Source organism: Malania oleifera, chromosome 6, assembly GCF_029873635.1.
Source record: "Malania oleifera isolate guangnan ecotype guangnan chromosome 6, ASM2987363v1, whole genome shotgun sequence".
Taxonomy (NCBI): Eukaryota; Viridiplantae; Streptophyta; class Magnoliopsida; order Santalales; family Ximeniaceae; genus Malania; species Malania oleifera.
The window spans coordinates 30,562,869-30,578,798 of record NC_080422.1 but is presented as its reverse complement, the minus strand read 5'-3'; the positions used below and the strand labels follow the sequence as shown (position 1 = coordinate 30,578,798).

General features: G+C 37.3%; 1 protein-coding gene across 1 annotated transcript in view; it reads left to right on the top strand.

The window, feature by feature from the left end:
- The window catches only part of LOC131157068 (acetylornithine aminotransferase, mitochondrial-like), a 31,885-nt gene extending 22,813 nt beyond the window's left edge, over positions 1–9,072 (top strand). The window contains exon 4 of the mRNA XM_058110933.1: positions 8,399–9,072. Coding sequence (XP_057966916.1) covers positions 8,399–8,932 — 534 coding nt within the window. The 3' untranslated portion in view covers positions 8,933–9,072. The remainder of the gene's footprint in view (positions 1–8,398) is intronic.
- Positions 9,073–15,930: the final 6,858 nt, after the last annotated feature.

The window sequence follows — 15,930 nt, the reverse complement described above, 5'->3', positions numbered from 1 at the left end:
CAAGATTGGAGGGTGTCTGATTGTAGGCATGTGACATATACCCCTCACCATGGTGTTTCATGCCCAAGGGTGATGCTTGGATTCATGTTGAAGTGCCAATGGTATAGTAGGTCATGGTGTGTGTGCAAAATTAATCTCAACATCTTTTTCATTATATGTGGTCAGAGTAGCATACATAATACTTTTGTACTCGAGATTTGCGTTCATTTTAGACACAATTCCCTCATGTACTTGCATGGAGAAACTTAGTGAGCTCGGTGCATGTATTTTTTATTCATTTCGGCTAAAGAGTGATTTTGTGCATGTTCTTAGTTGTCAAAACCATTAAACAGCCAAACATTAGAAGAGATATGACTCCAAATTAATTTCAGAGTGATTAATAAGTATCTGTGTATATTTAATGCATGGTTTTGAATAAAGGCCGCGACCGTTACGTAACGCCGTTAAGTAAAGGTTTTTTGGGTTACCGATACCGTTACACACCGCGAAATCGGTGGGAAGAAAAATCACGGCCGTAGCGGTCGTTACGGACCGCGACCGTTACCTAAAGGCCGCTACGGCCGTTACGTAACCGCTACAGGACTGTTACACCAAAAAAATATTTTATTTTTCACCTTTTCTTCTCACTTTTTCTCTCTCTTTCATATATCATTCTCAATATACCAAGTGGCAAGAGGGGGAAAAGATTATAATGAGGATGAAAATGATACAAAATTTACTTTTTCTTTAAATACTCACAATAGATGTATTAATTAACAATTTCAAAATACTAACTTGTTAGGAATTTTTTTTTAATAATATTAGTAATGTGATATTTATGTTCTTTATTTTTCAACTTTAACTTTCTAGTTATTTTATATTTATATTATTCGTATGTCTTATGTGTCTAATAGACTAATGGAGTGTATAATGTATTTTATTTTATTAATTCATTTAGCACACATAAGAATTTATCACAGATAAGAACAATGAGAAGTATAAATACGCGCACACACGTAATTTTCTATCAATGATGGTTTAAAACAAATGTAAACTTGTTGTCCTTACCAAATAACTTAGTTACTCGAACTAAAGGGTCCAAAATACACTAAAACCCTTTCTAAGAATGGTCAAAAGCTTAAAACATGCAAGTACGCTAATATGCACAAGGTTGTGCGTGCTTCAAAAAAATTCACGGCCGTTACACCCGCTTCCCGTTATGTAACATCCGCTACTCTTGCTTCCCGTTACACCTGTTACCGTTACGTTATGCTACCCGCTACCGCGATTTAAAACCATGATTTAATGTAGCCTGCTTGGCTTTGGTACTTCACTCTTTTCATATATCTTTGTCAAGTTGTAACCAGTTGAGCAATTGTCTTTGGTACTTTAAATGCAGTTGAACTCTGTTGTTTTGATTGAACTTCACTCCTGTAGAATGCATGTTATCACTGGCATATCATTCATGTATCTTGTTGTGATTCCTTGTCATTTTGAGCCTGATACCAACTCCAGTGCCTATGTAATTATAGATTATAGGTGAATGCATTGTAGCAGTTAGGATCTGCTTCATTATTTGGGGCGCCATTTGCATGTATTTCTCCATTTCGATCACATTATCTTGAAGACAGTCTCCACATAAATTCCCCTAAGAGAAAGTATGTGTGCTAACATGTTAGTAAAACCTGCATTAATTTGGATTGCTGCAGCTAAAGTTGCATGCATCAGTAGGGGAGAGTCAGCCCTATCATGTATTTTGGCACAAGGGAAGCATTCTTCAAATATTTAGAAAACTGGATGGATATAAGAATTCGAGTGGTGGACTGTTTTTACCACCGTTTAAACAGTTCTACAGAAGCCGTAGATTTAAGAATTAGGGATTTTATATTATGTCGAGGATATTTGTTTATTTCAGTAATTTTTTATTACTTTAGGATTATTTTATAATTTTTTATTTTTTTGGGTTATTTTCTAATTTTTAGTACTTCTATCTTTAAGGTTTCTTAGTTGCTTATAAATATAGGCCTACGGTGCAAGGTTAAGAAACTTTTGATGATTAATTGATCCTAGTGCCTATAAATATAGGCTTACGCATTTAGATTGATGGAAGAGTGCTTTGTTTGCTCTAGGTGATCTTATCACTCTCCTTCTAGCTTGCTTTTCCAGTATCCCTCTGTGTTATTAGTCTATTTTTAGAGTTTGGGTGGGGGTTGCTGCTTGCTAGTAAACTTAAGAAAGTTATGAGAACTTTTCTTTGGTTGGATGTGGGGGAAAAGAGGTGTTGGAATTGGTGTGATCCCAAGAGGGAGGGTGAATTGAGTTTTAAAAACATTTTGGCCAATTTAAGCATTTCGTCGATTCACCACAAATCATATCCCATTCAGTATAATAACGTGTATGAAAAATGATAAAGCTATACGTTCAAACATACACGTTAAGCATATCTCATTTAAATAAAAGTGTGCATGTAAATAATTAGAACTATGAATAAACAAGCATACACATGAAAATTTAAAGTACAGTAATTAAATGAGATAGAGAGAGAGAGAGAGAGAGAGAGAGAGAGAGAGAGAGAGCAACACACGATATTTGTTATCGAGGTTTGGCCAAACCAACCTACGTCCCCGCCTTGGGCATACACCCCCTAGGATTACACTATCAACACACGATATTTGTTATCGAGGTTCGGCCAAACCAGCCTACGTTCTCGCTTTGGGCATACCCCTCTAGGATTACACTATCCTTGCTCACTTAAACGGGCGGAGCAGAAGTCGTTACAACCTCTCCTTACGGGGTGAGGTAAGCTCTAATTCAATTACCAGACTAAGCTCAATTGGTCTCCCTTATGAGACGGAGACACCCCAGTTCAATTATCGGACTAAACCCAACCGGTCTCACTTACGAGGCCAAGACTCCCCAGTTCAATTTCGAGCTGAACCCAACCGATACAATAAAAACATTTTTGTGCATGATAAAATGCTTATAAATATAAGTAGAGATGTACAGCGTTTAAGTTCTAAATATATGCACTTTAATATGATATGAAATATGCTCAGTAGAGTAAGGGTGCTTTCAAAATAATTTTTGTAAACTTTGAATATAATATGTATGATGAGGACCTTGAAGATTTAAACCCTAAATCAAATATTTTTTCAAAAATATTTGCAATAAGAAATAGGAGAGCTTAGGGTTTTACTTTCAAAAGCTTTGCACACTCGAAACAAAATACAAGCATTTAAAACTTTATGTGCAAATCAAAGCAAGGATATATTTCTCCAATAAAATATTTACCATGGAAATATGTGGAGAAATCCCAAAGATTTACTCTCAAAAAAGTTTGTCAAACATGCAAGCAAGAGAGAGTAAAACTCTTGAATGAAATAAATTCCCAAATAAAAATACTCTTGTAAAAATGATTTTCAAGAAAAAATGAAAGAGTGTTGGAGAGTATAAAAAAAATGACCCCAAAATGATTTTATAATAAAAAGGTTGTTTGGGGGAACTTTGATTAAGAAATAATTTGAGAGAATTTTAATGCTAATCAAGGTTACTAATCTGGAGTTATGAGGGGTATTTATAGATTTTCCGAAATATAACCGTTGGGGACATGCTGGGTATTTTTCGAATTGTTTAATTAAAAATTAATTACATTTAAGCTATTAAAAAATTCAAAACCCGAGAGGTTCGGTCAACTATATTTAAGGTTTGGTCAACCACTTTAATGAGTTCGGTTGACCGTGACACTTTTGAACTGCAGATATGGTCGACCATTTCAAGGCTATTTTGAACCTTTCATAGGTTTGGTCGACCAAGACAAAGTTCGGTTGACCATCTTTGAGGTTCGGTTAACCAAGGCTATTTTGAACTGAGTTCGGTCGACCAAGTAGTTGGGGTGTCAGACACGTGTTGGTTCAGTTGATTGAGGGCGGTGTGTTCAAAACAGAACGGTCGATCAAGCGAAATCAACATGTTGACTTTTGTGAAGTGTGTTGGTCCCTAGGGTCTGTCTACGGTCATTCTGAGCATTTAAACATATCATGCAAATGCATGCATTATTACATACCAAAATAATAAAAATTAAATGCAATACAAGTAGAATAAAAATATCTTCTTCTTTTGCTCTTCATTTTCCATGGAATTCCTCAGGAGAGTGTGAACTTTATGTTCCTGTTAGCATCCATTTTTCGGGATTTTATGTTCATGCTGAAATAAAAACCTGTTCACACACTAAATGCACACATAAGATACTGGTGCTTTGTCAGCATCAAAACAGATATTGGATTCAAAAAGTCAACAAGAGGGACCACTTTCTTTGTTTGGGTAATAGGGGACAAGAGGGATCATTTAGTTAGATGGAGATTTTGTGTTGGACCAATGAGTAGGGGGGCGGCAACTTCGGTAATGGATGTGCTGGGAGTCCTTGGAAGTGTATTGCCTAGATCTATTCTTTGTCAAATGTGTTGTGGGCAGTTGGGCTTGGGCTTGTTATTTGGAACTGGAAGACTCTTGGGTGAGGAATTTTGCACTTGTTATTTCCTTCCTTCAATTATATCGTCTCTCCTTAGCGTCTAAGGATGTCATTGCTTCCTTTCTTACTTCAAATGGATCTACTACTTCTTGGGGTTTTCATTTTTGTAGACCTCTAAATGATAGGGAGATGAATGAACTCTCCTTTGTTGTCGTTAATTGTTGTTATTGGAGGGAAGTCATCTCACAATTGGGGAAAATAGATGGGTTTGGCTTTTGGATACTTCAGGAGTTTATTCTTCTAAATCTTTCTTTTAGCATTTGATTAAAAATTATAAGTTCTTTCCTCTTCATTGTACTATTTGGAAAGCTAACCCTCTAGGGTAAGGGCCTTTGTTTGGGTTGTTTGTTCTTAATAGAGTTAAACATCAACAATCTGTTGCAGAGTAAGGGACCTTCGAAGGCGTTATCTCTAGATGTTTGTATGTTGTGTTTTGATAGCTCCGAATCTGCATTGGTGGATGTGGAATAATTTATTTGCTTTATAGGCAAATCTAGCAACACCACCTAAGTTTTCCGACTATGACATTCCACAAGTTTTTGAAAACTACCAAAGGATCCCTTGGGATTTAATTTTTCATTGACAAAATGAACCTTTCGTCAATCATGAAAAAAAATGAATTTTACCTTTAATAAAGTGACACTTTTTACTCCTCCATTCAATTCAATTGGAGAATTGGTGAGTATAATGTTTTGAAAATCAAACTGGTAAGTGAATCAAATACCAAAGATTCTTGAGTTAATTGGTTCAACAAGTTGGATCGATTTGGCTCAACTAATTGACATCAACATGACAATGTAATTTTATTATTACTACAATAATATTTTAAAAATAAAAAAATAAAAAATACTATTAATAAATCATTAAAAAAATACTTAGTAATTATAATGCTAGAAAATGTGTTTTGTATGCAATTTTCGTACAAATTAAATGATTAAGCACCTCATAAAACTAATAGAACATAGTTCAATCTTTTTAATATTTAAGTAACATATCAAATATAGTATTTAAAAAATATAAACCAAAATTTTAAAATTCATATATAAACCAAAATTTTAAAATTCATACTTCACAAATTAAAATTATGAAGTTGAATGTTGATCCTTTTGTCTACAACAACAACAAAAAAACCAAATCTTAAGTCCCATTAGGTGGGGTCGGCTATATGAATTCTTTTCCGCTAATTTATGCGATAATGAACCATTTCTTTTGACAAATTCAGGAATATTGAATCCTTACTCACTATCTCCTCCCAAGTTATTTTAGGTCTAACCCTACCCCTCCTTCTGACTAACTCACTCTTCCTCACTGGTGCACTATGTGGCCTACGTTGCAAGTGTCCATGCCATCTAAGTTGTTCATCCCTTATCCTACCATCTACAGGAGTTACACCTTACTTATTGCAAATATGTTCATTTCTTAATTATCTTTCAATGTTATATCACTCATTCACATTACTATGTTATTAAACCAGATATTCAACTTGGGTTGAAAAGTGAGCCAATTCTCAGTTCACCAATTGGCCTACTGGTTTTTTAGAAAACACAGGTCAAGTCCAGGTTTATGTATTGCATTCTAAATGTTTAGAACATTTGAAGAAAGTGAGAATGGTTTCAGTGCCACAGTATATGTATGGATATTATGAGAATTTAATTACTATTTTACAGACTATTCATACGCTTCTTTATTTACTGACAGCATTAGGTATTAGTTCATGGACTTCTAGATACTCTATAATGATATTAATGTAACATGGATTTATACTCTAATTGGAATTTGTTAAGAAATTGACTGACCATAAAATAAGTTGTATTACATGATTTCATATTATGGTAATGCACCTTGAACTTCTAGAAATGCAAATCAAATGTAGGTCAAATGGGCAACGTATGCGTTGATCATATTATAAATTAATCTAGACCGGTCGGTTGAACTGGTCAGATTGGGTCAACCTGCTTTCCAGGCTAGAGTGAATGCAATATTTTATAACATACCAACCTTGATATATTTGGGAAAAGCTAGCGAACCAGCTGGCCTAGACAAACCGACTCAAACTAGGATCAATCAGTTAATATGTAATTGTGTTGTGTTTATTATTCGTCTATCATTTACATGTCATACACAGAAGGGCTAACGTTCTATTTTGATAATTTTAATTTATGAAGTGTGAACTTTGAAATTTTAATTTATGCTTTTTTCTAACACTATATTTCATAAGTTATTTCTAACACTATTTGTATGTTGTGTTTCCGTAGCTCAGAATCTGCATTTGAGGATTTGGAATAATTTGTTTGCTTTATTTGAAGTGAATTGGTTTTGTTTGGGCTTGGTGGAGGATTTATTTAGCATTTCATTTCTAGGCTTTGGGAAGAGGAGAGATGGTTCAGTCTTATGGACTTGTGGGATCTTTGCAATTTTATGGGTAATCTAGTTGGAATGGAATGGTTGCATTTTTTTGGGTAGGAAACCACTTGTGCTTTGCTATGGGCAAGGATTTAGGTTACGCTTGGTTTGCGGAATGCCTATTCTCAGGAATAGACTAGTTTTAGTATATTAGTTGCAATTAGTTATATAAGAAATTATGTTGTTACTATAAACCAAATAGCAATGTGAAACATTTTATGAATCCATAATCAAGAATAGACAAGGAATAATTATTCCTTTGATTCTTAAAATTTAAACTATATTCCATCTTATTCCAATGAATAACTATTCTGCTGCGCCAAATGAGTCATTAGTATTTGGCTTCTGTCTAGTCCTAGCAGTATACTGTTTTGAAGGGGTGCCTTTTTCAGATATTCTGCAAGAATGGAAACCCATCTTATTTTGATTGTTGTTTTTATTTATTTTTTTACCTTTTTATAGGAGGGTGTCTTATTCTTCTTCTTCTCTTTTTTTTTTTTTTTTTTATGTTCTTTCTTCTTTAATGAAGTCTCTTCTTTTCTTTAAAAAAAATTGACCTTATACATATTTCCTCTCACTCCATCTGTCCCTCTCCCTCACGACGTCTTCTACTTCCTTTCTCCTCTTCTCTCTCTGTTGTGTTTCTATTGTGTAACTTTGCTCGTCTTTTGTTCTGTCCTCCTGTTTTTTCCTGCTTTCTTCTATTCTCTCTGTTTCTGCCTCTCTGTTTCTGTCTGTTGCCATTCTATGTCACAGAGCAAATTCTGTTATAACCTTCAATCACTATAATTTTTGCACCATATAAGAATGTTTTTACAACTATTATACTGATGCATGGATACTTCTGGGGGGTGGCATCCTTATTGTATCCCTTATTAGATACTGAGATACTTACTGACACATGCTAGGTACTTGAACAATAAATCCTGCCTGTCTAAGAGGCAAGTGTTGATTCACTCGACATGAAAAGTGTTGGTGAGGACTTTTAATCATATCCTGTGAGGTTGGAAATTCCTCTACCTCTAAAATACTTTGTAAAAGTATCAAACGTTCTTGAACATGCTGCTGGTAAACCACGTACATTAGCACCTCATGCTTTTTGGGTGGAGTGCAAATATTTTATTTTCTGAATAATTATAGAAATCAACACAAAGTGTCTAGAAGAAATATAATATTCTTATAATGCCTGCACTTGATGCCTTTTTTATTTCATCTTTTAGTCGAGTCTTTCGACGATTGTTATATAAATGTTTGGGATAGAATAGAACATGGTAAAATATTGATGTATCATTGTAATATACAATATGGATGAACACTATAATGCATGTGTAAATATAAACTTAAACCAATCCCGTGGTATCTCAAATTTTCAGGAATGTATTGACCCATCTGTCCATGTATACATAGCTTTGTGACTTACGAACCATGAAAATTTTTAATCCTAGTTCATCAACTAGACTGCTAAGTTGTTGTCTTTTGCATTACTAGGTTCAATGTGGCTTGGGTCGAACAGGTTATCTATGGGCATACGAAGCATATGGTGTACTCCCAGACATGATGACACTTGCAAAGCCCCTTGCTGGAGGTCTCCCCATTGGGGCCGTGCTAATGACCCAGAGGGTTGCTGCTGCCATAAGTTCCGGAGATCACGGAAGCACGTTTGCTGGTGGACCTCTTGTTTGCAATGCTGCCATTTCTGTTTTGGACAAAATATCAAAACCAGCTTTCTTGGCCAGTGTCTCCAAGAAAGGGCAATACCTGAAAGAACTGTTGATGCAGAAACTGGGAGGAAACTCACACGTGAGAGAAGTAAGGGGTCTTGGGCTCATAGTTGGGATAGAATTGGATGTTGCTGCCTCGCCTCTAGTGGATGCATGTAGAAACTCAGGTCTTCTAATATTAACTGCAGGAAAAGGAAACATAGTCAGGCTTGTTCCACCGTTAATCATTTCTGAGCAGGAATTGCGCCAGGCGGCTGACATTCTGCTTCAATGTTTGCCCGTCCTGGACGAGAGTAGTTAAAAGTGGTCAAGATAAAAAAAATTTACGTCTGGTTTTCAATAAATTCCTGTAAACTCGTTTGTCCTAATGATGTTTATGTAACATTTGACACCATGTAGTTTTAATGAAGTATAATATAGAATAAGTATTTTTCCATGAAAGACTTGCGACTGAAAAAAAAAGCCTTGGTATGGAAATCACTTATCATAGGAAAGTCAAGAAATTGTGGTTATCATAGGAAAATTATATTGAGAGTGTGATTGAAAGATTCAATATGGATAGGGTTAAGGCAGTTCCTCTTGCTAATCACATCAAAATGAGCTCTAAACAATGTCCTTCTATTGAGAAAGAGATCAATAGAAGGATGAGATGAGAAGAGTTCCATATGCTTTTAGTAGTTGGAAGTTTGATGTATGCAATGGTTTATATAAGGCTAGACATAAGTTATACATTTGGTGTTGGTAGATTATTTCTAATCCTAATAAAAGAAAGTTGGAATGCTGTGAAATGGATTCTCAGGTATCTTCGAGGTGCCTCCTCCTTATGTGTTTGCTTTAGGAATGGAAAACATTATTAGCTGGTTATGCCTATGCAAATACCACTAGATACGTTGATATTAGAAAGTCTAAATTGGGTTAATTGATTACTTTCACTGGGAAAGTTATGGCTTGCCGGTCAAAGTTACAAAAATGTGTTGTCTTTTCTACTAGTGAAGAGGAGTTCATTGGAGCTACTAAAGCTTGCAAAGAAGTTTTGTAGATGAAAAGATTTCTATAGGAGGTAGAATTCAAGAAAGAGAGGTATGTGTTGCGTTTGATAATCAAAGTGGATTCATCTTTGTAAGAATTATACTTTTCATTCACAATCTAAACACATTGATGTAAAATACCATTGGATTAGAAATGCATTATACTTTGATTTATTAGAAATTGAAAAAGATTCATACCGATGAAAATAATTTAGACATGATGACAAAATCCCTTGCAAAAGAGAAACAAAAAATTTGTTGTATAATTGTCGGTATGATGAATTCCTTCACATAGTCTGGAGGGGAAGATTTATTGAGCTTCCCTCTTAAGTGTAGAAATTATAATTAATTGTAATTTGGTTGAAAGATGATTTATAAAATTTGGAGAAATTAAAGGTAGTAAATTAAAGAGAATAATGGCTAAGAGTTACAAAATTTCATGCATTATGGTGAGAGATATGAAGGTAGAAAGAAGAGATAAAAAGGAGAGAAGAAAACATATGAAAGTTGGGTTTTAGAGGTGTTCATGAAGCTTGATTATTTGTTATGATCAAATGGTGATTTGTTGTCCACTCGAGCTGAATTTTTAATATCATGTGCGTAACTTTCTTTCTTCAATCTGATCAGTTTGATCGTCACTTGGAGGTCATTTGCATTGGTTTTTGTTGCATGGACAACAACCTCAGTTTTTGGTCAGACCTCTCTATTTTTCTTAAAGTTTGATTCCACCTTTTGTTGGTGATGATTCTTGATGATTTATATGCCAAAAAGTTCTTGTTCTTGATGAATTTAGTTAATGTATACATCTAGTTTTAATTGCAAAAGATCTATTGTAACCTACTATTGAACATAGTGAAAGATTGGAAACAGACTTTGGTCATATGGTTGTTCTCTTCACATTGAAGGATTTTTCATGTAAATTTGGTGTTCCTGTTATGATTGTGTGGTTAATTTGTATCTTTTTGGCTACTAATTATTTCATATTATTGGGTGATTAGTTATTTTACTTGGTGTTAATTGGACTAGGGGAAGACTTGTCTTGGGATTTTGTGCTTTGACCATCACCTCCATGTCTCCCCTTATTGAACGATTACCACTAAACTTAAAGCTTTCCACTTTTGCATTCCTCATAAGTTCATTGGTCAACAATGTGATTGTCATATACGGGACCACCATAACTATCCTATAATGTACAAAAAACATAGCCAACACCTTGTCTTCATCTTGCAACATCATATCGATGTTCTCTAATTGAGTTTGAATGTCATGGAAAACATTCAAGCCACCTTTGCTTAGAGAGAGATTTAGCTTGATATAGGCTTTCTAATCTTTCTCATAAATTCACATTATCTTCTTATTTTTGATATTGAATAGGATATGATCCAATAAATACAAATGGATTATAAAAGTTGCTCTCATATCCACATTTTTCCAATCATGATTAAACATCCTTTGTGGTTTTTTCTCCTTCTTGAGTGTCGATGCCCATTTTGACCCATTTGTTTTATTACTTATAATCATTAAGCTTAAAGTGAGTATGAGATGTTATATTTCATTCGAAAGACTTTCAAGGGCTGCTTGCAGTCTATTGGGTTTAATTGGGGTTCAAAGAGTTTGTGGTCTCAAGGGGCCTCTTTCAATCTTAAAAAAAGGGCTCCTTGTAGGCTAAGGGGCCCAATTTAAATCCAAAGAAGGCTCTTTGTCTAAAGAGCCAAATTGGGCCATAAGGGTCCCAATAGCTCAAATACATGAAGCCCTAAAGTAAAACTTTGGAGATCAAGCTTACCTCCAAGGACATTTTTGTCCATTCAATTATTTTAAGAAAACCCTAACTCCTCTTCCTTTCCTATAAATAGGAGGGAGGAGAGTAAGGGAAAGGGGAGCCAAATTGGAGAGAAAGAGAAGGGGGTAGGGTTTAGAGTAGAGTCTTGTGTGTGTGTGTGTGTGTGTGTGTGTGTGTGAGAGAGAGAGAGAGAAGGAGAGGGGTTGAGGAGAGAGTAGGGTTAGAAAAATAAGAGAGAGATCAAGAGAGAGATAGAGGTATGGCTGCTTAGACAAGAAGAGGGGAGAGAGAGGTTTAGCAATAGAAAAATAAAAAAAAAATAGAGAGAGAGAGAGAGAGAGAGAGAGAGAGAGAGAGAGAGAGAGAGAGAGAGAGAGAGAGAGAGAGAGAGAGATACGACCAAACAAGAAGAAGAAGAGAAAGAATAAAAGCTATGCAATTCAACAAAAAGAGAAGAAAGAGAAGAAAGCACACAAAAGAAAAAGGAGTATGTCTTCAAAAGGTATGAGTTTTCATGCAAAAGTAGTGTTTTTTATTGTCTAGATATTAATTCTTGAAACTTATTTGGCTTTTAGTTTCTGTGTGTGTGTGTTCGGGTTAGGGCTTGTATAGGGGTGAAACAACCACATTGAGGAGAGGAGTGGCTAGTGGCAATTGGGTGTTTCTTCATGCAAAAATTAGAGTTTTTTAGGTCAGCATACATGAGCTGCTGTGTGTGCTGTGCTTAGGGGCTGGTAGTGTCTAGGGTTTATTCTTTTATTTTACAGCAAGAAGCTAAGGTGTAAGGGGAGGTTATATGGTTGTGGTAGTAGGCACGACTACTGTAAGTCATAGCAGGGGTTGCTGCAAGAGGAGGGGCGGCTGCAACTAAGAGGAACTAGGGTTTTCTTGTATAGGGAAAGCACAAGAGATCTGTTGGCCTTCATTTTTTGTAGTTCCATAGTGTCACGAGCTAAGCTTATTCAGGGCATTATGCTTGCCTATGACTGCTTGCCTCGTGTGTTTGGGATGAGTTTCCATCATGTAAATACTAGTGTAGGGTTATTTTCTAGTATTTATTTCATTGTAAGCCAAATAAGGCAGTATGACTCCTCGGTCACTTTAAAGTTTCCTAGTGCAAGAGTGAAAATAGCCCAAAAAGCTCTTTAGGGGAGGGTAAGTGTTCATCAGTCATTGTAAAACTCACTAGCTATTGTCAACGTGTTTAGCCTACTTGCCTCCCTCGCTAAACACACCATGTCAACAGAGGTGTTGTTAATGAATTACGTTGCTTCAATGTTTACTGCTTGCTTGCCACGACTTTCATGAATTGATTACTGTTTTCGCTGCTATTTGAATGAATGTTAATGAAAGTGTTTCGTGGATGAATGTTGGTAAACGATAGACTGGCTAGTTAAGCAATATTGTTTTAGCTAGCGCTACATGACCCTTCACAAGGTGTGAAAATAGTTAGATCGTGACACTTGGTATCAGAGACAAGGCGTAGTTGCTATGAGAATTCAGTTACCTTTGTTGTGGGATTTGGGAAGCTTTGGCAAGTGACCATGGCACCAAACAATGTAGAAAGAATTAGTGCACTGGAAGCACAGGTTGAAGAGACAACCCACAATATGGCCAACGAGATGGCCCAACTGAGGGGACTTGTTGATAAAGTGATGGGATCACACCAGCATCAAGCAAGTTTGACAAGTGAAATGTCTGAGGACTTTCACCACACTGTGGAAACTTTGTAGGCTCGGATGGTTGATCTAGATGCAAAGGTGAATCTAATGGTTCTTGCTATGGGGAACTCCAACACTTCGGAAGTTAGCAAGACCAAGGTACTTGAACCCAGAATGTATGGGGGTGCCCGTGATGCTAAGGAGTTAGAGAACTTCTTGTTTGATATGGAACAATATTTTCGCACTGTGAGGATGGCCTCAGAACAGGTGAAAGTAGATACTGCAACCATGTGCTTGGTTGGTGACGCCAAACTGTGGTGGCGTGCTAAGTAAAATGACATTGAAAATGGAAATTGTGTAATTGAGAGTTAGACAGACTTGAAAAGAGAGCTCAAGGCCCAATTCTTTCCTGAAAATGTTGAGTATAATGCAAGGAAAAAGCTGAGAGACCTCAAGCATAATAGGTCGATTTGGGAATATGTGAAACAATTTTATGCTTTGATGTTGGATATCAGGGATATGTCGGAGAAGGACAAGTTGTTCTATTTTCTAGAGGGGATGAAACTGTGGGCAAGAACTGAACTTCATAGACAAAGAATTCAAGACTTGTCTACTGCACAAGCTGCTGCAGAACGCTTGAATGACTACGTTGGGGAGAATACCGCTTCGTCCAAAGGGTCTGGCGGAGAGGGAAACAGTGGAAAGTCTTTCAAGAAAGGCAAACCCAAGAGTGGGGGAGCCAACTATAAAGCATCAACCTCAAAGGAAGTTTCGTTGTCTTGAGGGTGCAACACACCCATGGGAAAGGATAAACTTGAGTGTTTCTTGTGTCGAGGTCCTCATAGAGTATTTGAGTGTCCTCACAAAGCAACACTTAATGCTTTACAGGCTTCCATTGCAGAACAGCTAGTGGAAGACGATGGGGAAGAAGATGAGACCCCGAGGATGGGTGCAATGCGGCAGGTGAGTGCATTGGAAAAGCAGGCTAAAGCTCCAAATGTTGCACGAGCCAGAGGGCTAATGTTTGTGGACTTGAGGATCAATGGGAAGAGTACCCGCGCTATGGTGGATACCGGGGCTACCCATAACTTTGTTTCGCAATCAGAAGCTTAGAGACTCAACTTATCGTTAAAGAAGGATACAGGACGCATGAAAGCAGTTAATTCTGTAGCCCAGCCTACTCTGGGAGTAGCCAAGCAAGTTACTGTGAAGTTTGGGCAGTGGGAAGGTTATATGAATTTCACAGTGGTGCCGTTGGATGACTTTCCAGTCATTTTGGGAATGGAGTTCCTAAGGGGGACGAAGGCAGTGCTGATGCCTTCGGTTGGTTCCCTATGTCTAATGGGAGATCACTCTTGCATGGTGCAAGCTGTTGCAATGAAAGAAGACGATGGGAAGTTCCTTTCAGCCATGTAACTCAAGAAAGGTTTGAGAAAGGGAGAGTAGACATATCTAGCCACGGTGGTGGTAGATGAAGAAGTAGGCAAATAGTTGGTGCCTACGACCATCTAAGCGGTGTTGGATGAGTACAAGGAGGTGATGCCGGATAAGTTGCCTCACGAATTACCTCCACTACGGGGTGTGGAGCATGAGATCGAGCTGTTTCCAAGAGTGAAACCACCTGCAAAAGGGCCATATCGAATGGCGCCTCCAGAGCTAGAAAAGTTGAGGAAGCAACTTGATGAGTTATTGGAAGCGGGATATGTTCGCCTTTCCAAAGCACCATTTGGAGCACCAGTGTTGTTTCAAAAGAAACATGATGGGAGCTTGCGGATGTGTGTAGACTACCATGCGCTCAACAAGGTGACAGTGCGCAATAAGTATCCTATTCTATTGATTGCTGATTTATTAGATCAGTTGAGTCATGCCAAGTACTTCACTAAACTTGACTTGAGGCCAGGCTACTATCAAGTGAGAATTGTTGATGGGGATGAGTCGAAGACTACTTGCGTGACATGGTATGGGGATATGAATTCTTGGTGATGCCATTTGGGTTGACAAATGCGGCTGCAACATTCTGTACCTTGATGAACCAGGTCTTTCGTGAGTACTTTGACAAGTTTGTCGTCATGTACTTGGATGATATTATTGTCTATAGTTCCATTTTAGAGGAACATAAAGAGCATCTGTGGAAGGTGTTCGACAGGATGAAGGGGAATAGTCTGTATGTGAAGAAAGAGAAATGCTCTTTCGCTCAGCAGAGCAACAAATTCCTTGGTTATGTGATTGAACAAAATCATATCATGATGGATATGGAGAAGGTAAGGGCAATTCAAGAATGGAAGGTCCCAACGACAGTGAGGGAGTTGCACTCCTTTCTTGGCCTTGCCAACTACTACAGGAAGTTCATAGAGGGGTATTCACGGAGAACTGCCCCTATGACAGAACTACTGAAGAAGGGTCATGGGTGGAACTGGATAGAGGAGTGCCAGGGAGCCTTTGATGACTTGAAGGATGCCATGATAAGAGATCCGGTACTTGCTCTTCCGGATGTCATGAAACCCTTTGAGGTACAGACAGATGCATTAGACTTCGCCCTTGGAGGAGTCTTGTTACAGGAGGGGCACCCTGTTGCGTACGAAAGCCATAAGCTTAGTGAAGCAGAGCGAAAGTACACAGCTCAAGAGAAGGAAATTCTAGCGGTGATACATTGTCTTCATGTGTCTCCGCATTACTTACTTGGGTCAAGGTTTGTCGTGAAAACAGATAACTCAAGTGTTAGCCATTTCTTCACACAGCCAAAGCTAACACCCAAGCAGGGCCGATGGCAGGAATTCTTGGTAGAATTTGATTTTTCCTTTAAGCACAAGGCGGGGCGACTGAACCA